At 39.0% G+C, this 22,839-nt stretch overlaps 2 protein-coding genes across 9 annotated transcripts in view; one reads left to right on the top strand and one right to left on the bottom strand.

The window, feature by feature from the left end:
• Nucleotides 1-624: 624 nt before the first annotated feature.
• Nucleotides 625-7,060, bottom strand: LOC121896596. 3 transcript variants are annotated; one of them, XM_042410486.1, is made up of 5 exons: nt 6,797-7,060; nt 4,094-4,138; nt 3,015-3,991; nt 2,769-2,920; nt 2,452-2,491 (listed from the first exon to the last, which is right to left on the bottom strand). In XM_042410486.1, exons 1-3 carry the CDS (start codon nt 6,837-6,839, stop codon nt 3,243-3,245), a joined length of 837 nt encoding a protein of 278 aa, XP_042266420.1. In that variant the 5' UTR covers nt 6,840-7,060; the 3' UTR covers nt 2,452-2,491; nt 2,769-2,920; nt 3,015-3,242. The 3 variants fall into 3 exon arrangements, with proteins under 3 accessions (XP_042266421.1, XP_042266420.1, XP_042266422.1); XM_042410488.1 differs by lacking the exon at nt 6,797-7,060 and adding an exon at nt 5,260-5,835; XM_042410487.1 differs by lacking the exons at nt 2,452-2,491; nt 2,769-2,920 and adding an exon at nt 625-711.
• LOC121896530 (transmembrane channel-like protein 3) overlaps nt 669-22,839 on the top strand; it is a 52,563-nt gene continuing 30,392 nt past the window's right edge. For 2 of the 6 annotated variants that reach the window (XM_042410485.1, XM_042410484.1), the window contains exons 1-3: nt 7,217-7,579; nt 15,170-15,417; nt 17,495-17,641. In XM_042410485.1, the coding sequence (XP_042266419.1) occupies nt 15,293-15,417; nt 17,495-17,641 (272 nt within the window). In that variant the 5' untranslated portion in view covers nt 7,217-7,579; nt 15,170-15,292. Of the gene's footprint in view, nt 740-1,288; nt 1,608-7,174; nt 7,187-7,216; nt 7,580-15,169; nt 15,418-17,494; nt 17,642-22,839 lie in introns of those variants that run through there. The other 4 variants (XM_042410480.1, XM_042410479.1, XM_042410481.1 and 1 more) reach the window with 4 other exon arrangements.

Here is a 22,839-nt window from a genome sequence, read left to right as displayed (position 1 = left end):
ATATCACTGTTCAGACATCTATTACAATTGTTTCACATCAGAAATTTTACTCTTTGTAGTGGATCTGCAGTATGATGCAGGTTAGTAATGAGTATTTCAACAGAGATGGGGTTCACAAAACTTTACCATGTGAAGACATGATGATGTTCTTGATGTTTATTTCAATTCAAGATTTGTCTTATATATAGACATAGCAGCATAAATCAAAAACTATCAATACGTTGATGATGATGTTGAATCTTTGAATCTTGGCTGAGCTGACTTTGGTGATCTCAGTCACCAGTGAGTAGCTCCACTCAAAGTGTCAAATCAAGTCAATTTTATTTATATAGCGCCAAATCACGACAAAAGTCATCTCAGGGCACTTTTCACATAGAGCAGGTCTAAACCATACTCTTTAATTAACAGAGACCCAACAATTCCCCCATGAGCAAGCACTTGGCGACAGCGGTGAGGAAAAACTCCCCTTTAGCGGGAAGAAACCTCAAGCAGAACCTGGCTCTAGGTGGGCGGCCATCTGCTTTGACCGGTTGGGTTTGGAGAGAGAGAGGGAGGGGAAGAGGAGAGAGAGACAGAAGCATAACAACAACAATAATAATAATAGTAATATGACTAATAATAATAGTGGTAGCAGTGGGCAGAAATGACTAATTATAATAGCAGCGATGAGGCGTCACGCTGAACAGCAGTCCGTCCGCAGCTGAAGATCTCCTGCAAGACCAGAAAGCACAAAATACAGGTAAGATACCAACTTACAGAACTCAGCACAAGCAACTCGTTCCTGACAGCATCACTGTCCTGCCAACAATGATGGTAAAGAACATCCTCAAGTCTAATATTGTGATTATACAACATTTACCAACAAAATAAAAGTTATAAACAAAATGTATTCATATTGTGAGGCAGTTCATTCTAAAAATAAAAAACTTTGTGATGGAGTCCATTGTCATTTGCTGGTCACCAACTAACATGACAATATGCGGCTATACATGTCATCACTAGTCAGATTAGGCAGAGGCCCAGAGAAAACTACTGAGTCCGACATTGTCTTTGTATGCACACACCGACTCAACATTTTTAATTTTAGTGACCTCCAATTGGCGCAATCGGGAGTCTTAACCACTGATTAAAGATTTTAACATATATACGCTTCTATGTCGCCTGCTCTGGTCCCAGGAATACATTTGACTATGGCCGCCGGTGTTGCTAACTTCACGTTTCTCACTATGGCGCTGCCAATAATCAGAGTTAGTTTGTCAGCGAGTGTGCCGTTAAGTAGGGAGAACCTGTTAGAAACATGAACTGGTTTGTGGTGAACTGTGCTTAGGGCTATGCTTTCTTCAGACAGTCACCCAGCCAGCCTATCTTCCCGGCTGCTCAGGAAATACCAGGGGAGTAGGAGCTACACTAGGTCAGCCCGCACCGGCTAACTACAGTAGCTAACAATTGTTTTTCCATGGTGCGGAGCAATGCTTCCAATTCACTGAGCCTCCCCACCAACATGGCACGTAAACAACATTTATTACATATACCATTATCACTAAAGGAGGCAGAGGAATAGTTAAACATATGATACACCAAGCAAGAAAGAGCGGGAGAGCAAAAAGGTGAGAGAGAAGCCATGCTAATCCTCTAATGCTAATGCTAAGCTAAGTTAGCTGCTACACAAATTGCTGAGCTAAAGTAACTAGCAACTGTGGGATTAGTGAGAAAAAGCGCTAAACGAAGGAGAGAGCTAAGCTTCTGCTTGAGCAGAACTAGTGTAAATTAAAATTTACAGTTGATAATTACAGGGTTGCCAACTTTGTTGATCTGTTTTTTCTAATATCAAAACTACAACCTTAATTTGAATGTTCACAAGTTAAAAGGCAATAACAAGGGTTTACACACACACGCACACACTCACACACACACTCATTCAGCATATACATCAGTGTTCTTCACTATTTTTTTTATGGGTGTCGCACTGGCAGGACAGACAGCTGCACTAGCCATGAAGTAAATCTGCCTACTAATTTGTCATCTCACGACATAGAATATGTAATACAGCCAATACAATCCGAATTAAAAATAGGCTTACCTTAGAGCTAGGGTGTATGTATTTTAGAAGCATTTTTGTTATATTGGTTAATAGAGTAGTTGTGAAGTGTTAATATCTTTTATAGAAGGTTCCAATCTTGTTCTTTGACTTTTGTTAGTGGGATGTCCTTTAGTTTACATTTGGATAACAGATTGTGCTGTTAAAATATTTACCAGACCAGTAATTCATCTAGATAAAGGTGTAATTTCCTCACCAGTTTTCCTGCTTTGAATTTGTTCATGTCTCTCTATCAGATGACGCTGAGGTGGCCTCTGTGTTTCTCTTTTCTCCTCAAACTTTTTCTTTCAATCTTGAATCAGTTCTTTACTTTCTCCTTGTTTTTCTTTCAACACTATTACGTCCTGCAATTCTTCCTCACTTCTGTCTCCTCTCTCCTGATTCCTTCACTCACTGTGAAAATATAAAAAGCCTTCCTTTAAAAATCTGAGTGAACATAAAGCAGAACTTTAACTTGTATGGTGTTAATTACAGAAATTGTTCGACAAAACACACAGTAGAGATGCATCAGTAGTCAAGCTATCCAAACTATCAAGCTAACGTTACATTAACATTCCTGTGAAGTAGGCTAAAGCAGCAACACAAGATAAACTGGACGGTTAAAACACTAATGTCAATTTAAAAAACTTGAGCTCCACTTTTTGCTGAAGAGTTTTGGCTAGCTACTTACTTTGTGGTCCTTTGTCTGACATTATTATTTGATGCTGCACATGTCAGTTAGTGTCATATATGATCCTCTGAACTCCTAGAAGAAGACTCCTGGATGATACAACAGAAACTACGGTAGGAATGTCTGAGCCAAAAGCGTGAGAGCTGGCAACCCTGTAATTATCCACAGTAATGAAGAATATAGAAAAATCAAATGAGTTGAGATCAGTAACACAGCTGGCAACTGAAAATGAGACAGTACACTTACCGCGACATGTCAGCACATTCACTTTGAAGATTTTTTCATTGATTTACTATCCACAGCCTAATTTACTGCACATGCACCTGGATGACAACATAGAGGAGAAACTGGCTGACCGTAAAGTTGACAGGGGTCAACCTTTTAAAGTAAAAACCTGTCCTGTGTCTCTGTGTGGTAGTGGAGCTACAGTCACTGTTTGAGTCAGTGATAATAGTCAGTGATGGCAAACTATTTTTAACGCCTCAATAGTTTGCCAGCCCTCCCATCTTCATCTGCATCCTCTTTTCTGGACCTCTTCCTTGATCCTCCAGGCAGTGGGTCTTCCTCTTCCTCTGCATCCTCAGAAAGATCACCACTGCCACTACTGTCAGAGTAATCATGGCGAGACCAGCAATCATAGCTGCTGTCAGCAAACTCATCCAACCGTCTGGATTTTCGGCTGCCTCGCTCATCCTCTTCCTCATCATCCTCTCTGGACCTCTTCTTTGATCCATTAGGCAGTGAGTCTTCCTCGCTGACATGCTGGTTGACTTCCATGTCAGCACCAGGATCTTGGACTAGATTCATTCCAGTGCAGTCCACATCATCATCGCCATCGGAGTCGCTGTCAGCAAACTCGTCCCACCAACGGAATCGTTTGCTGCTTCTCTCTTCGATGTCTTCGTCCTCCTCTCTTGACCTCCTCCTGGATCCTCCAGGCAGGGGGTCTTCCTCTGGCATGTCCTGGTTGTCTTCCATGCCAGCGTCTTCAACTGCAACATTGTTGTCACCGTTGCCAACATTGTCCTCAACATTGTTGTTGCCGATGTTGTCATGGTTGTCAGCCGCATGTTGGTGCTGCAACACGTTCAGCCCCGCACCAAAGCCTCCATCCAGGATTCCAAGATCCTCCAGAAATTCCAGCCAAGCTAAGATTCCACCCCGAACGTGATTGGCTGGTGAAAAATCTCCGCTTGGGATAAATTGGGGGAGAAACTGTAGGCCTGCAAGATCATTTAGACAATTACATTAGCATTCATACAAATAAATTGAATAACTTTAGAAAAAAAACCGAACGTCTGTTAAACGGTGGACCAAGTACTTACGATTACCACGGTTGTGGGATCCATCTCCTCTTTGGTCCATTTTGACTAAAAGAATCAGACAACAAAATAACATGTTTTCATATAATATTATGTGTATATTAAAAATGGTAGATTTGCTGTCAGTTTACTTTGATCAGTGTATGTACATGAGGCTTATATCTATACAAACCAAGTCACCAATACTAAGATTAGTTTTGAAGGAGAAATTCATGAAAATACAGATTTTCCATCACTGAAAGGAAGAGTTTTGGGATTCACGTATTTTTCTTGGTGAAAGTTAGATAAGAAGATTGTTATCACTCTCTTATCTGTCTGTTAAATATCAAACTTCAACTTCTGAGGACTTCTCATCACTGCAAGGTTGCCGGGCAACCAGCAGAGTCTTAAGGAAAGTTACTGCTCACGGCCAAGAAATGGAAATAAAACCCCAAATTGTAGTTTCACATGTTATAATTTTAACCAATGATATATAGCATGTTATATAATATGTGAGTTTTAGAGGTGCTGGTTTGCAGATTTTATTACCTTTGGGTGGAGCCAGGCCAGCTGTTTTTACCCTGTTTCTGATTGTTCTGCTATGCTAAGCTAACTGCGTCCTAACTTTAGCTTTGTATTGATCAATAAGATATGTCAGTGATATTCATCTTCTCATCTGAATCTTGGAATGATAGTCAATAAATGCATTTCCAAAAATGTCAAACTATTTTTAAGAGGACATTACTTACCCTAATCACTACATCCTGACCCTAACCCTTATCTTAACCTTAAACAAATGTTAACCCTAAAGGTTAATGGTTTACATTGTGGTGCACATTAATTTGTCCCAAAAACAGCAGGTGAGTACAACAGATTTATGTCCCAACAACATGAATAAGTTATTATTATGCCAGTGCTTTTGTTCTCAAGTCCACACCAGCTGATTAATGTAACTCGTACATAGTGATGAATATTGGTCCTATCAGCCCTGAGTGAGCCATCAAACCCACACTCATTAACAGCAGAAAATGTCATGTGTGGCTCTGAGAAGAGTTTACAGAACAAAACAAAAATGTTAATTTCACATTATGCCAGTGATTAAATTGGTCCACACCAGCAGAGTCCTGTTAATACTTAATGATAGACTACATAATTAAGGAGTGATACTATGTACAGGTTTATAGACTCACCTTAATTCCAAGGAACTGGTCTGTAAAATTGCAAATTACAGAGCAGTTATTAATTGGCAGTTGCCTGTGGCAAAAGTAGAAATATATCTGATCTGTTTTTTGTCTTCAAGGATAAACTGCAGGTGCTACAATGTGTCTTCAGTGTTGATCTGTGTTGATCTGGGCTTACTGAGTGCAGAGTTAGTTCTGAGAAAATTCTTCATTCTATTGTGATGTCAGAACATTGACACCCAGGGTTCTAGGATTCCATTCTCCCAATTGTTTCTCACATAGACGTGTCACAGGAGCTGCACTGTTGGGAACAGCTACTGATATCACAAGCACAACAAAAAAATAAGTACAAGCCAATTTAGAATGTGTACGAATGTGAAAAGATTTACATTTGACAGCCTTCTTATATGGTTCTCTTGACTTAAATGTGATTCTTAATATGACAGCTTGTCTTCCAGTGCAAAGGAAAGGTTCACAAGTCCAAGTTAGAGGATAAGTAATGCTGCATATTATTGTCAACAAGTCCTATGAAAAAACCCAAACCAACAATGTTTGTTATACCAACAAGTATTGTGTGTGTATCAAAGTCTGATAACTCTTATTTCTCTGTGTCATAGAGCTCCATTGTTGTCCAAAAACTATTAAAAACACATCAATGAGCCACACTGCTGCACTGGGTGACATGTTCCTTCATTACCATGAACACACACACACACTGTAGTTTATTTTGACTCAATCTCACACACACCATCCTGCCAGAAATACTCACCAGAACACCTAATGTGAATTAATCCACCACCAAAAATAGTTCCCAACAAATAAACTGTTTTCTTCTGTTTGAGTAACATTTGATAAAAACTACAGTGACTTTTGGATATTACTGATTATGTTTCACATCCTCAGTAGGAACCAATCAATAAAAGTGTCATCAGTAAAATCCATGAATATGCTTTGCAGCTCTCAGGGAAAGGTAACCCCACTGTTTTTTCAGTTCATTCTCACCATCATTCATATTTTTGACCAGGAGAGGAAGGAACAGAAGAGAATTGAGATGTCCAAGATGTCAAACTTTAGGCCTCTATATTTCATGTGATTTCTACGTTCACAGCGTGAGCAGTTTACTTACATAGAATGTGTGACTCAACCTTTATCGTCTTTAGACTTGACACAATTCTCTGTTGTAAAATACAGTAAACAACCATTATAACAATTGGACTGTGTTGTCACATAGCTTTTTGTCACGTTTCATTTCAGTACACCATGTTATCAGTTCTCTCTGTAAGTTGTTTCCAGTGTGAACTCTGTTTTCAGTACATGAACTATCTGTCTGTGAATATGCAGTACTTTGATGGACAAATTAACCTGCATCCAGACTGCTTTTGCACTGAAAGTCAGTGCAAAACGCTTTTTTTCTACTTTCAGCCCGAGCTGACGTCAGTTCGTGATGGATTTCTTTATATGGACATCTGCTATGTGCACAGCGCGAGCAGTTAAGCCAAGCCACAACGCCATTACACAGCACAGCAAAGTAAAATAAGTAGTTTACCTGTTGGAGGTGTGCTGGTTGTCTGCAGCTCTTCATAAAACATCTCACTGTGGCTGTTTCTGCTTGCACTAGTCCTCTCTGCATTATTATATGTAACTGATCCGCTGAACAAATAGCTCCATATGTTGTTGTTTCAACCGGTTTTTTAGCGCCGCTAACGAAGCTCTGCTAATTCAGTGAGAAACACTGTTTTACTTCCTTTAAATTCTTCACAATAAAAGTTTCCCACTATTTAGTCATTGAAAAGCTTTTAATTTGAAGCAGTAAAGCAGGACATGTTTGGTTTGCATTGATGGTAAAGTTACACAACTCTGATACATAAAGCTGACCAATCAGAATAGAGTGGGCTCATCGGTGTGGGCCTTAAAGAGACAGGAGCTAAAACGGAGTGTAAGAGAAACTGTGTATATTGAGGGGCTGCTTTAAGGGCCAGTATGAGATAAATAAGTCCAAATTTAGAGCTGAAATGAGCATAATAGGTCCTCTTTAAAATTATGATCATGAGCACTGAGATGTCTGGCCATTGGTGATTTAAATTACGTTACTCCTGTTTTTCCCAGGTTTTACAAGTCAATATACAAGAAAACGTCATCAGCATCATCCATCTGCGCTGCTATAGTGGTAAACAATGGCGCTAAGCAAGAAGTGAGCCCTTGCAGTAGTGGTATCTATGTGTATGGTGAAAAAAATCTGAAGAAGAGGAGGAGGAGGAAAACGTGGACTCAGTTGTGGCTAGAGAAAAGAGGCCAACTTGGGATGCCAATTTTTCAGAGAGAGCTTGAGGTAACATTAAGTATTTTTTAGCATACATAACATACATTTGTGCTTTGTAGCATCTACTGATAGGATCTGTCTTTGTCCATCAACACACACTACATGTACAAACGAAAAGAATATTTGTGATGACTATTGCAGTGTTTTAAGCTCAGTTTTAGGAAGGTCAGCTGGCACTTCACACATACAGCCACTGCTTATAGGCAGAGATTAACAACTCCTAGTATATTGTTAACCCACTAGCCTTAGCACTTGGAGATCAGGTATCTGAAGGTCTGAAGCCAGGGGAAGATTTTGAGGCAAGAAGCAAATCTCTCAGGCCCAGTAACGCTGGTCGCCAGGTTCCTTTATGTATAAAAAACAGTAAGAGAAAAACTTTTGTAGGTGATAAAAACTCTAAAAAATACAAATTAATTTGGCCAAGTGCTTCCCACTGTGAAAACTGTATAATTCACAGGCCACTGCTGGCAACGCTGCCTTCGATTTCTGTGTTGGGTCACCCAAAATGAGTGGGACAATGTCATTTCCTGTGGCCATCTTTGTCATGTGGCAGCTAAGCAAGTGAACCCAGGTGTGAACATGGTTGGAGTGAAATGGTGTTTTATTTTCAGAGCAGCAGGGTAAAGTTAGCCAGGTGAGACACAGGGAGTGGTTCAGAGCAGAGCCAGGCGGAGATCCTGAAGATGACGTATGGAGTTTTGTGGGTCCAGGTTAGGAGAGTGGAGTAGACGAGATGAGGCGAGGTCCAGGAGATGGAGGCCGGAGGGCAGAGAAGACGGAACTGCAGGGAAGAGGGAATAAGGGTCAGACTGTGTACAAAGTAATGGGTAACTAGCAAATAAGCTTAGGTATGACCGAACAGCTGGAAACATAGTACTGACAGCACAGAGGCTACGATCTGATAGAGTGGATGTGACAGAGCTGGGAATATATAGGCAGGGTTGATTGCAGGATGACGTGCATCTGGTGGTGCTCTGCTCTGACTCTGGTACACCTGTCTCCACTCAGACAGACACAGAGACACACAGACACACAGACACACACACACACACACACACACAGGGAGAAGCAGGAGACAGCCACTGGAGAAGTGACAATTAGAAAGGCACAGAATTAGATGTGGAGGGAGTGTCAGGGGAGACAGCAGGAGCAGATGTAACAATCTTTGCTGATCTGGAGAATAAGTCGTATTAACTGACAAAAGGATTTGAATGTAATGTAATATATGAGGCACAAACTGTGGCTAGGTAAACCCCAAGGGTAGAACATGTCAGTCAGTCACCACCTGCACTGCTTAAAGCAAGCTAAACATTGTCACTTATTGATAAGGTTAAAGGTTGTAATGCTTGATTCTAGAGTCTGATGGGGCCCCAGGCAGAAAATCCCTCGTGGCCCTTCTGACTGACTTTCATTGCCATTACGTTCCCCAGAACACCTATTAAATAATCAGATACGAATCAAAAAGCATTTATAGAATCTAAACATTTTTATTTGGAATTATTTATATCAACAGCAAAAAGTATAAAAAACATAAAAACATAAATATAAAAATATTTATCAGTCAGGCTCTAATGAAGACTGATTCATCACCTCCAGCAGCATGATTTTACACTACGTAATACATCCATCTATGACAACAGTCCCCCTGATGCCAAAGCTGTTTGTAGCATCATACTGTTAGAGAATAAGCTGTATAATGCTACTATGATCAGGAGTGTACAGTAACAAAGTACATTTACTTAAGTACTGTACTTATGTACATTTTTTGAACATCTGTACTTTACTTGAGTGTTAAATTTTTTGGAAACTTATGACTTTTACTCCACTACATTTGAAAGACAAATATTGTACTTTTGACTCCACTACATTTCTAAGGAGGTTCCTATTATTCGTTACTATGAAGCATAGCTTTGAAGTCAGCGGATGAATTTTCTTTTCTTTTCTAAAATGCGATAGGCCATATGCTGTGTTTGTCACAGGAGAAAATCCAAGTGAACTTCTCCTACGCTGACAGTCAAGTTCAAAGTGCGTTTAATTTACACTTGGCAGTGGAAATGATTGCTACAGCAGATAAAGATAATGATTCCTAACCAGAGCACCCATGGCCATATCTGAAGTCCAGATTTTTGAAATGAATGTAGTGTTGTTGTTGGGCATTTATAAAGCTAGAGGTGTGTAACTGGGATTTTAAGGTGGGTTGGTTGTTTTATTTATTTATTATTTTCTGAGGAGGCTGCATCTACAGCAATTCCAATGTGTGCCTGATGCACATGTGCACAAACACATGCACGCATGCACACAAACACACTCTGCCAGAGCTGTGTCAGAATACTTCCATGCTGTTTTGTGGGGGTGGGCTTGGGGACGTTAATAAAAAAATGAAAATATTCTACAAGCTTTTCTACAGGTTCTACAAGCAAGTCATTGCATTCAATAGCTTGTTTCAGAGCCATTAGGTTCTGTAAATGCATTGTGGCAACAATACAACAATGTGTTAAAAAGAAAATGTACTTTTGAATACTTAAGTATTTTTAAAAGCAAGTACTCCAGTACTTTGACTCAAGTAAAAATTTGACTGAACAACTTCCACTTGTATTGGAGTAATATTTGACCAGGAGTATCTATACTTTGACTCAAGTAATGGAGTTGTGTACTTTGTCCACCACTGACTATGATGTTCTAGCTTCATATTCCAGACATTATCAATGCAATGACGATGATGCCTATGATGATGGTGATTATTATGATGTTGAAGATTGTGAGGATGAGTAGGATCCTGTACTTGATTTGGATGTTGAAGGAGGCCTGCATGTTAAACGCATGTGTCTTGAAGGAAGAGAAAAACCTCAAACAGGGAAACACCAGACAGACTGTACACCAGCAAAAACACGAAAAAGAAATATTTTTGTAATATTTAGAATCAGATGGAGTCTAACTTAATGATCCTCAAAGCCTTTGCTTAACTATTTCACAGGCGAGCATCCGATCCTACCAATGGTCCTTGGTATGTGATTGTAGTAATGATGATTGTAATTTTTCAGCAGTATGTCCAAGTTGTGTTGGCATCATTCTCACTGTGTATGCCCATTTACATTACACTTTTGTACATTTTCTGACACTAATAGGTTTGTGACAATTATTGCATTATCAAATTCAGTATATTGGGTTTGAAGTAGATGTGTTCTACATATTTCCTTTCAGATCACACAACAGGAGGCCAACAAAAGAGTGGCAGCTTGACACAATCTAATTTCCACTGGTCATTATGTTGCTGTTGTTCTATTTTAGAAACTCAGAGTGGACTAACAGCCTCAAACAGCACTGTGAGCACAGCTCTCAACATATCACTTTCACAAGGAAAATGCACTTTCAAATGGATTATTCTCTCAGTGGGATTGAGCACAAGTTGTGTTGACATAAAACTTTAGGATTTATAGTAAAGGTGGTCCATAATCCATTTTTAACTGATGTTTAATGGCTGATCTCTACATAGATGGATACACAAATATCTGCACTGCCGAACAAACATCAAATAATAATTACAGTCCACAACATTTCACGCCGGCATAAATCAACGTGCAGAGTGTGGCGCTTGAAAGTCAAGTACAGTAACCAAAGCTCCATATGATTTACGCCTGACAGGATTCATGAGTATGATTGTCTGGCCGACCTCTAATTCTCAGCAAGGTCAGAGATATTAGTCTGCTCTGGTTGGTCCTCAGAGCTATAAAGTACAGATGTGGTCATCTGTGCAGAGAGGCTCAGCTTACATGTGTGGTCCAGAACTATAACTCTTATACACTATCAAGCCAAAGCCAAGACAAAACTGAATCATGACGCTGTGAGAAATGAAGCAGCAGCAAAGATACTGACTCCCTCTGTAGATTCAACACAGTGTGATAGTTAATACAACTGCTTTATACTGCAATTAGATCATAGTTAGCTTTATAGATACTGCCCTCTTACCTGTTATTTTTCTGAAAACCTTTGAGATGATGTGCTCCAAGTAGAATCATACATATAGAAACTGTGATAACTGCCTTTGCTGCAAGGTCTATGGACATTTCTATGACTGGAACAAGACTGCCATCCCACCCCTTAAAATAAGCTCCTATAATCTTCACCTAATTGACTGTTCATGATTTGAGACTCATGTTAATATTGAGGCCTTGGTCCTCGCTGACAGTACTACTGAAAGGCATGCTGACTTAATGATTAGCATGTAATCAACAGTTGGATGATGTGAATAAAATCCTCAAGAGAATCTTTAAGACAAAGTGAGGACCTACAGTGTCAGAAACAGTACCTCTGGACTAGCGGTGTGCCTGAATACAAATACATTATTCGGCAAAGCACAAATAATGTTTCTTTTTTACAAATATTTGTTTCATGCAAATATTTAAAAAAATATTTTTAGTTAGAGGTCTGTCTGCAATGAGGCGATGAGTAAAGTTTTAGCTCAGTAGTCAGCGCAGTCGTCTATGATCTGGGAGACTCCAGTTCAAGACCCAGTGTGGGGACCTCCTTCATAAGGTAGTTGACTTATGAACACTTATTGTAACACTTTAATTTTCTAAAATTAAAAGCATAATAAAAACAAAAACAGTATTTTTAAGCCTCTTTCCACTTTTATTCAAATACAAATACAAATACAAATAATTTTGCTGCCTCAACAAATACAGATACAAATACAAATACTGGGCCTTCTGCACATCCCTACTCTGGACATCAGGGAGCCATGCTGTGCTTGACAAGCTGCATTATGTCACTTTATCTAATTCAGTTAATAGATAACCACGTAAATGGAAGTACAGAATGTGTCTGGCTTGTTGAGCTCAGCTGATCTGTATTACTGTAAGTGGCCTACTGAGTTTCTACCAGGTAAAGCTGTATCACACTTTTTCACAGAAGTCATTTTGACATGTCACAGTAGGAAAAGCACAGATGTAAATAATAAAAGTAACGATGTCTGAATACCATTTATCTTCTCCAGTTTCAGGGTCCTGGTGTTGTGCATGCTGGCTCACTGTCATGACTTACTGGGACACCTGAATAGAACAGAGCCACCTGTAATGTTATCAGTGACACCTCTGCTTATCCTACAGTGACACCATTAGAAAGTGTACTAATTTGAACAGTAATATTACTGTCTGATCAACAGTTGTTTGATGTTGGTGTTATATACAGGATATTGCGGTACATTTGTACATTACTGTCATGTGGAGAGAAAAATGTGTTTATATACAGCATCAGTCAAAAGTTTGGACACACCTACTCATTCAAAAGTTTTTCTTTATTTTTACTGTTTTTTACATTACAGAGCAATACTGAAGACATCAAAATTATGAAATAACATATGGAATTACGTAGTAAACAAAAAAGTGTTGAACAAACCAAAATGTGTTTCATATTTTAGATTCCTCAAAGTAGCCAGTGTTTGCCTTGATGACAGCTTTCCACACTATTGGCAGTATCTCAACCAGCTTCATGAGGTCGTCACCTGGAATGGTTTTCAGTTAACAGTGGTTCCTTGTCAAAAGTTAATTGGTGGAATTTCTTGCCTTCTTAATGCATTTGAGAGCAGGTAGTGTTGGTATACAGTAAACATCCCTAGTCCAATACTGTAGTCATCCATATTATGGCAATAACTGCTCAACTGAGTAAAGAGAAACAACAACATGAAGATCAGTCATTTCAAGAATTTTGAAAGTTTCTTCAAGTACAGTCGCAAAAACCATGAAACGCTATGATGAAATTGGCTCTCATGAGGCTGATCTTGAGTTGACTACTTCAAGATGGTGCTGCGGTGCGTCGGTACACATTCTTTTGCTTTTAGAGCTGAGAAACTCCTTTCCCCAGAGGCAACAGTAACAGGAAGGGTGAGAAGCAGACGGAATGCAATGCTCAGGTTGGGATATAAATCAAGGAGGTTGTCATTGTATATATATTCCAGCATTGATGTTGGGTTAGAACTGCAGTTTGGGAAGTCTTTCACTGCAGCCCTTATCTTATATAGCTTGTCACACGCATCTCACATGCAGCTGCAGTGTTGCATCATCTAGAGTTTCGGCATCTTGCTTATTTTTTCCATGTGCTGCATGCAGTTCTCAGCAAAAATAGACAGTGATCTGTTGACAGTCATATTAACATCATACCAGCAACATTACACCTTTCACTATAGTTTCAGTGTCTATGTCTGTAGAATATGTCACAGACATGAAAAATAGTGTCCCCACTGTCTGACAGCCTGTGGTTGTACTCCGGGCAGGGAGCCTCTCTGGTGGGGAACTTGTTATTTTGTCAGTTTCTCTCCCGACAGTTAATTTAGAGGTTTGTTTGGCTCATTTGGGGGACTTGGTGTCATCTGGAGGGATTTTGGATCTTCACTTGGAGCAGTGATGTCCTGTGTGAGGAGTGTATGTGGCTGACACAGAAGTATCCCCAACTAGACCCCATCAAAAAGAAAGCCAGTTTCACCTCACATATTTATTTATTTTCACAATTGAGCACATGCTTCTTAACCTTTTTCTGTCTAAACTAAATATAAATGAAATTTATAATGAAATGATATGAAACATGCTATTATTGATGGCCATTATCAAAGCCAAACTCGATGTAGAAAGATAGAGCTGGCAGTGTCTGTGTGGACACCACAGGTGAGCAAGCAGCAGCAGTTTAGCAACACATGTGCTGCTCAGGTAGAGGGAGGCTGTGTGGCCTGGGCCTCAGGTCGAACCAATAGTCTGCAATCTATATAGAGCAGAGTCTGAGGAATTTATCCATGTGTTACTTTTGTCCTCCTAGCCCATGCTTTAGAGAGATATTCAGAAAATGCAAAAATATTATCATATCAAATTTATTTAATTTACAGAGACCCAACATCCCCCCTCTTGGTGGGCAGCCATTTACTTTGACTGGTTGGGTTGAGAGAGAGAGGGGGGGGGGGGGGGGGGGGGGGTCAAAATGTATGTAAAAATACTGAAAACGCTGTGACAACCTTGTGATACACTGGTGACCTGAGTGTACACTGCCTCTTGCCAAGTGTGTGCTGTGAGGCTCTAACACCTGTTACCTTGCAAAGGATAAATAGGTATAGAAATGAAAAGCCACCTTAAAATCAAGGACTGTGATAGCTAGAGGTGCTCTCACAGTACAATCTTTTTAAAGAGAGAGTGAAATTTTCCTAATAATGATGTAAAGGCAACACTGACACTAACATGCTTTAAAAAGTCAGGACCCACATCTGTCTCACTTTGGTGTTATTTGGTATTTATGTACAAGCTTTACCATTCCAGCTTTTTTGCCTAAACTCTGTTTAATCATTATGTTGTAACACTCAGGTTTTCCATCTAAAGCTGCAGGTTGTGACTGGTCTCCATAGTTAGAAGTACTCCACTGAGTCCAGTCAAACAGCCACCAATTAAACAACACACATCTGTCTAGCCTCCAGTGCCTCATTTCAGCTCTCTGATCCTTCTGCTCCTCAGTTTAAATGATAACTGAAGAGAGTCAGACACCAAGTGAACACAAGGCACATCGCACTATTAGCAAAAATTGTGTGTGTGTGTGTGTGTGTGTGTGTGGTGCTGGCCCTTTAAGTGTTCAGTATGTCTGTGATTGGACTGATGGGTGAGTGTGTTTCAGCTGCACTGCTGGTGTGTGTGATGCTCCAGCGGGGTCCAGATCAGCAAGTTGACCACAGTCACTCTGAGGAGAGTCAGCATGAGTACAGTGTCTGAGCCTTTGGTAGGCAGCAGCAGCAGGTCCCTGTCTGCAGCCAAGAGACACAAGAGTATCAGGAAGAACTCCAGGAGGATTTATTCAGCCTACCAGGACCACCAGCAGGGGTGAGTCTGCTCACTCTGAATCATACTTTTATCAGGAACTTCTAGGACGTCTTTTTTGCTCCACTCTCTGTGCCTTTCTCTTTCTTTCTCACTCTCACTTCACAGCTGTCATCTGCCTGAGCCTTAGATGATATCCTGTAGGTTACACAATTAGTCTTTTACTAAATCTAATTAGTGAGGAAAACTACAAAGAGTTTCCTGTGTGCTGTGTTATTTTTTCCTACCATCCAGGGACATTCTGACATGTTGGCCCTTTTTGTGAATTTAGTCTGAGCTCATTAATCACATGTAGTTGCATTAGACTTTGAGTGTGTCAGTTTGATACACATATATTGATCAGTTTGAAAATAAGTGATGAAAGAAATCTATGGTATCTTCATGAATACAGTTCAACAGGGAGCATCATCGATGCATCTGTCCACTCTGTCTTTGTTCTGCCATCAAGCTGTTGGTTAAACTTTTTGGATATTCTCTGGATGCCATTTGTCCATGATAAAGCAGTGTTAACGGAGCTCACATATTGTCCATGTAAAGCATGACACAGTACACAATCTTTACACTTTGCATTATAGCCACAAGTAGAGCATGTCTTGAAAACATTTCTCACCTTTGTGTCTACTGATCTGAAATCTTGACATGACAAAAAATCAGACATGTTAGTATGTTGAATAACGAATGATTGAACAATGTGTCATTTTTCATGAATGCAAGAGAGAGGATGCAAAATGTGGAAATGAAATGACAAAAAGAAATGAAAGTAGGACATTCAGCTTGTGCACTGTGTTTACATCTTTCAGCATGTATCACATCAAAACATCCAGCAAACCGCTCAGTATTAATACTGTGTTTCAGGGAGTCCTGCTCCTCTGTGTTTGTAATATCCAGCAGTATTTAATGATTCATATGTTGATGTTTGATAAGGGACTGTGTGAAAATAGTTAGAGGGCTTTAGTTTTATTTTTTTATCACCTAAGATTTATATTTTTATTCTTCCCTCATGAGATTTATTTGTTAAAAAAAAAAAAATACTAAAAAGCTTCAGTTAAAACTTCAGTTATTAGAGATTGAACCTTATCTCTACCAAAATACTTGGATTTTTTAAAAATTCCACTCAGCATCACACATTGTGAAGCTATCGTACTGATTGAAAAAGTGAAATGAAACATGGCTGTTCACATGTTGGAATGTTTCTAACATGATGAGTGCACATGATGGATGAGGACACACACTTTATCGTCTGTTCTTCTGTAGTGAGCTGAACTGTAAACATGTAGAACTGTCATCACCGTGTGCTGAAAAACCACATTATCAGCACGTAAACCCAGCTTAGTGCTAGCCTACCGTACTGTACTCAGTCAGTGAGCAGTGATTTTAACCATTTACATGTAGAACTTGACCTGTTATATACAATTTAACGGTGCACTGCTTGGAACAACTATATTCAGGAAATAGTCCCCTCTGAGTCTCCAACACATCTGGTTATACAACTCAGGCATCATGTAATTGGTTGAATAATGGCAGACAGTCAGATATCTGATCTCATACATATCAGGCCACAAAATAATCACATTTATTTATTTTTACTATTTGGTATATGAGGGTGGGGCAAAATAATCAGTAACACTGGTAACCCAAAGTTTCATTTAGAGGCTCAAAAATAGTTGAACTGGATTTAAAATGTGTTACAGCGTCCTGCCTGTTACTGAAACAAGTCGCTCCAATTCATGCTGCTATATTATTTAAAGATATTGGGGGGAAGGTGTTGCAATTTTTTCCAAGTGAAGGGGAGGGTTCAAAGGAAATTTAGTTAAATTAAATATGATCAAATAAAATAGGAGAAGGACCAGATTTTTATAAAATTCAAAGTAGCCTATTCATTCTGCACCCATATTGCATTTGGCAAGAAATACTTGCTGTACACATTTTTGGTGTGAAACATTTATAAAACAAATAAATAATAAGTGAAACAAAGGATTCAGACCCCCCCCCCCCCCCCCCCCCAGATAGTTTTCAGACATTCTTTATGTTTGCTTTTCTTTATAATTTAACAAAGATGTCTCTGTGTCTTATCCCTCAGCTTCTCTGATGATGAAGATAAAGAAGATGAGCGGGTGGACAGCAACGACCCAGAAGAGATGTTCCAGAACATTCAGTACCAGAAGGAGATCATCGCCAACATTCGGACCAGACCCTGGCCAATGAGACGCAAGCTTAAAGTCTTGAAGTACCCTCCTGTTTGATTTTTCCCTCTGTATCTGTGGAGTATTTATCACACACACGTATGCACACGCATACACACACACGCACACACACACACACACGCACACACACATGCACACACACACGCGCACACACACACACACACGCACGCACACACACACACACACACAGACACATTCTCTCTCCCCCTCCATATATTTTTGGAGAGATTTAACTTTTCTTCATGAATGTGTTCTGGGAAAAATACTGCATGTCACTGAATTTAAAGCAAGTGTGCTAAAACCTGAGCAGCTCACCCACTCAAACCCCCAGGTCTCAGGAGGGAAATATGATGACATCATATTACTTAATTACTTAGGTAAACAAAACCATTTTCAATGCATGTACATGGAATTTAGTTTGTGTCTACAGCATTGACAGTCAGCAGCTACCTGCCTTACTAGAACAGTTGAATCTGAACAGGCCTCACCTTCAACACTTTTCTATTGAAGTATTTCCCATTTGCCTGAGAAAATTGTATAAACCTGATGATTATTTCATCACTTGTGAGGGACAGTTCATGATACAACTCCATGTGACACTTAAAGCAAGCCTGTCTTATAGACTACTAAATAAACTAAATGGTTTGACCAAAGACATGAACTGTTAGTCCACAAAGTGCTACTGTATGGAAGTGGTCAGGGTGGATGGTCAGAATACAAAATACTGAAATGATATCTTGTGTCCTGGTTAGTTTGGTTTACACAACAAAAGAACTTTAGTAAATAATACAGTGGAAACTGCTTATAGTGATCATGTCTGTCCAGGTCAAATTGATCACTATAAGCAGATGATTATGATAAACAATTTTTTCTCTTTTCTTAATTTCTAATGCAAATTACCATCTAACATTTGTATATTTATTACATGAATATAAAGTAATGAAACAGGCAGCTTCGCTGTTTACTGAATTTTATTGACTGTTTCAAAATACAGAACAGCTGTTGAAACGCTTATTGTTTCACTGCTGCATCTTGCTGCAGTTTTGCTGCTGTATCTCATTGGCCTGTTTTTGGCAGTTTGTCATAAGCTTCAAGGAGACTACTTTTTTCATTGAGAGAAAATGACTTTCTTTTTCCCATCATGATTTCAGTGTGCACACAGCACCAACCTCAGGTCACCAGTTGGAAGCAGACGGGTTACTGTGAGGTAATACTGGTGCCGCCATCACTAAGTACATATCATACATGTATAATGGGAGTAAATTTTAAAAAATGGGAGTATATTTAAAAAAAACAAAAAAACAACGGAATTGCAGTAGTTTGTTTTTTTTTTTCCATATCATTTCATGTATGAAAAGACCCCAAATGAACACTGTAAGTGGACTACTTGATTATTATAAGCAAATTATTTAAACAGTATTTGTATAGGAATGATTCTGTCCTAAGCATTTTGGTACATATTTTCAGTTGATCACTGTAACCGTGATCACTATAAGCGGTTTCCACTGTAGTAATAAAGTAAACATTTCATACAAAAAGATGTGATACAACGTATTTCACAAAAAAAGAAAAAACACATGCAAGAAATAGAAACATTAAAAAAACTGAACAGACTAAAATAAGGGAAAAAGATTTGAAATGAAAAAATAACCATAGTAAATTTAATACTGTAATAAACGACATTTAATACTGTAGGTGAGGTTAAAATATAGTAAAGGTTTCTAGGTAAAAGCACATTTGAAGAGATGAGTTTTAAGATTTTGTTTTAAAAGTTTGAAATAAGGAGTGCGGGGTGTCATTTTTCACGCTCTGAAAACACACCCCGCTACCTCGGACCCAAGCTAACGCTAGCTTACTGGGAACACCGAGTGCTGCACGCTTAAGCTAACGTTAGCTACTTTAGCTAAACTGTGCTAACAGAGCCAGTATCATATTCTAGTAACATTAAAATTAGTGAAATATTGTGTCAATAGTCTGAGTGTGAGTCCTGTTAAACAACATGCTTGCAACTACATTTATATTTTTTAAATATGACCCTAACTTGGTCACCTTTTGCCTTGTTACCACAAACACCTCTGTGGACAATAGCTCAACATACAGTATGTGAAAATTTAAACTCAGCAGATAACATTCTGTCAGCTGTCCAAATGCCACATGATGCTTGTGGAAATCAACATTTCTAAAGAGGCTCATTCCTAAGTGTTGTATTTTGGGAGTAAAGGTTGTGTGCATTTGGTTAAAGGTAATAAGAGTTGTAGATAGAGCGCAGGCAGAGGAAAGGCAGCTAGAGTAGATAGAGAGCTTCTAAGATGTGCTGAGTATGTGCCATGGATAACAGGTTTTTTATGGGCAGTTTGTTATTACTGCAGGGGTTTTATTACCATCATCAGGGATGGGATGCAAGCCTGCATTTTTACATCCTCTTTAATCTCAGGCTGAATGTCTGTGATTTCTCCCACTGCAATAACAGCTCATACTTCACATCACAAATTACAGATTTTTACTCCCATTTTAATCCGAATGTTCTCTGACATGTTTTACTTTGAGTTATTCTCCGAGCATTGACTCGAACCTCAGCTCTCACCATAGCTGACATCACATCACAAAATAAAACCACATGTACTTCAAACCTGTAGAAGCCACAGTTGATCTCCATGGCTGTGAGTGTAAAGTACACGTTGGGTGTCTTCATTGGTTAATACATGGCTCATAGCCCCCTGAAATGTCTCCAGATCTGTGACAGGATGAGCTGGTTTCACTGCAATGTCTCATGGACTGTAAAGCTTTAGCAAATTTATTTTAATGGGACCAGTCAGCTGTGGCTGGTTTTAGAAGAGGGGGAGCACTGGTTGACACTATGATCTAAAATGGTAAGGCCATTCAGCATAATGACAGTATTAAATACTACACATTTTAGAATACACAAATTAGCAACCAATGGACTTAAGACTACAGGAAAATAGAACCTCGGTAGAAATACTACTAATTCTACTGGGACAAATATCTGAGTGATTCTGAAGCATGTAAACAATAAAAAAATGCCAAGTACAAAGATATAAACATGTAATAAAAAAGGAAAATGTACATAATAATTAAAACATACAGAACACACACCACAGTACAAGTAAAAATATTGGTTTAGGTGTGTTTTAAAGAAATATTTTAAAACTTTGGGAAATACACATTTGCTTTCTTTCTCAGACTGATATGAGAAAATTTATATCAGTCTCAAATCTGTGTGTCAAAATAACCCCAATTAAAATGTCTACATACCGAACTAGCTTTTTAGAGCTTTTAACCGCATCTCACAGTCTTCACCAGCAAATGAAGCAAGCTCAGGTGTCTTCATGTCACCCAAGTGTGGAACTTTGGTCCTAAGATAACACGTGAAATGAGACAAAAGCTTCAAAAAGCTACTACCGTGAGTGGACCTTTGTCTGTGTGTGAAGTACAGAGCTGGAGTCAGCATGTGCTTAGCCTAGCTTAGCATAAAGGTTTATTTTTGAACTTTGAACAGAGCCAGGTCAGCTGTCTCCCTGTGCTTCCAGTCTTTATGCTAAGCCAAGCTAAGCTTATCATGCCTTGACTCAAATTCTGTACTTATCACACAGACAGGAGATTAATATCAATCTTCTCGTCTAACTTGTGAATAAGCATATTTCCTTAAGAGCATAGGCTTCCAGTATTGAGATTTATCCCTTAAAGGATATACTGGCTTGGTTATTTAATCTCAATACAGTAATATCTGTTTCTGTATGTAGTGTTGAAAGAAGTATTCAGATCATTTACTTAAAGCAGCTATAGTTGATGTATTTATTATAAAAATGTATCAAATGACTTTGTGTAATGTGTTGGTTGTGGTTCGTAGTGATGAACCTACAGAGAATTATCAGTGACTCTGCAGCTCCTCTTGGCTTTACGGAGCTTTATAGCGAGTTTTAGCTCATTGTTTATCTGTCCAGCTGCAACTTTACTGTTTTAGTTCATTCTCATAGCATCAGTTTGGGCCACAGCAGGCAGCATTTTTCAGAGGAAAAGCTTTAAAAAGCCACTGTACACTACCTGTTCAGCTCCAAATGTTAAACAGACACAGTTAGCTGTAGACTAGCTGTGAACATAGTGGAGCATTTGGCAGCTAAAGAGCCAGATATTTCCCTCAGGAGTTGGTAGAGAGCAAAAACAGAGCGACAAGAGAGTGAATATTGGACTTACATTCACCAGGTGGACAGAAACACGACTCCAAATGAATGATAATGTTGTTCTGTAACTGCTGGATGTGGAAATAAGCAACTGTTTGCTAACAAGTTCAACACATCAACTTAAAAGCTGATGATATGTCAGTGTTGTGTTCACTACTTGTTTCTGATGAAAACTAGTAGACAAAACATGTTATTGCAGGTTTAAAGAGCCCTCTAAACATGTTTTATGACATATGTTTAAGACAATTAATTCAGTCAGCATTAAATCATGATCAAAAAATCCACCTTGCATTAGAGTAAATAAAATTAGCAACTGACAAATGTTATGGCAAACAGAACAAAATGATCAGTGTGCAGAAAACATTCACATCTGTCCAAAATACTATATAATATATGTAGATATTTCTGTATATTTCTCCTTCCTAAGGACTCACAGTAGCGTAGCATTCTCCCTTTTAAAATATAGGCCTATATGTTTTTCTTTTTGTGTTGAAAAAATACAATGTTTCATGCTGAAACTGGCTACAGAGGCATAAAAAAACAGAACACAATACACTTTATAGTTTTAAATAAATAACAGGGTATGCCAGGTAATAAATCAAGGGTTTTTATTCGCTGCCACTGAATGAACAAAGTGGGTAACATTATGTATTAAGGTACAATTGTGGGACTCTGCCTGGCATCACTCGGTGTTGATTGGGGTTTGGGGGAGGGGGCGAGGACACTGGAAACCTGCCTGGTTGGCACCAGTGGCTGAGCAATAAGACTATATAGGGGAGGGGTTTTCTGCTCAGTCAGCACTTCACTCTGATCATCTGTTCAAAACACACTGGTCGCTATAAAGCTATGATTTAGGTTTAGTACCAAAAATGCCACATGTGATGAACAGTAAAAGATTCAGGGCTTTGCAGAAAACATTTGGAGCTTAAGCGCTTTAAGCCCACCCCTGACTCTGCCTATGGATGCATTATAACTGATAATGCACTGTGAGGTGTCCTGATATAGATAATAATGGACTTGGT

The sequence above is a fragment of the Thunnus maccoyii genome, chromosome 1 (assembly GCF_910596095.1).
Source record: "Thunnus maccoyii chromosome 1, fThuMac1.1, whole genome shotgun sequence".
Classification (NCBI taxonomy): Eukaryota; Metazoa; Chordata; class Actinopteri; order Scombriformes; family Scombridae; genus Thunnus; species Thunnus maccoyii.
This window is presented reverse-complemented; position numbering and strand designations above follow the sequence as displayed.

Excerpts from the sequence above, each read along its gene's own strand:
- LOC121896596 (XM_042410487.1), bottom strand. The coding sequence starts at position 6,839 with ATGTTTTATGAAGAGCTGCAGACAACCAGCACACCTCCAACAG. Across the intron at positions 4,139-6,796 it reads AACCAGCACACCTCCAACAG|TCAAAATGGACCAAAGAGGA; the intron begins GTAAACTACTTA and ends TGATTCTTTTAG. Across the intron at positions 3,992-4,093 it reads ATCCCACAACCGTGGTAATC|GCCTACAGTTTCTCCCCCAA; the intron begins GTAAGTACTTGG and ends ATGATCTTGCAG.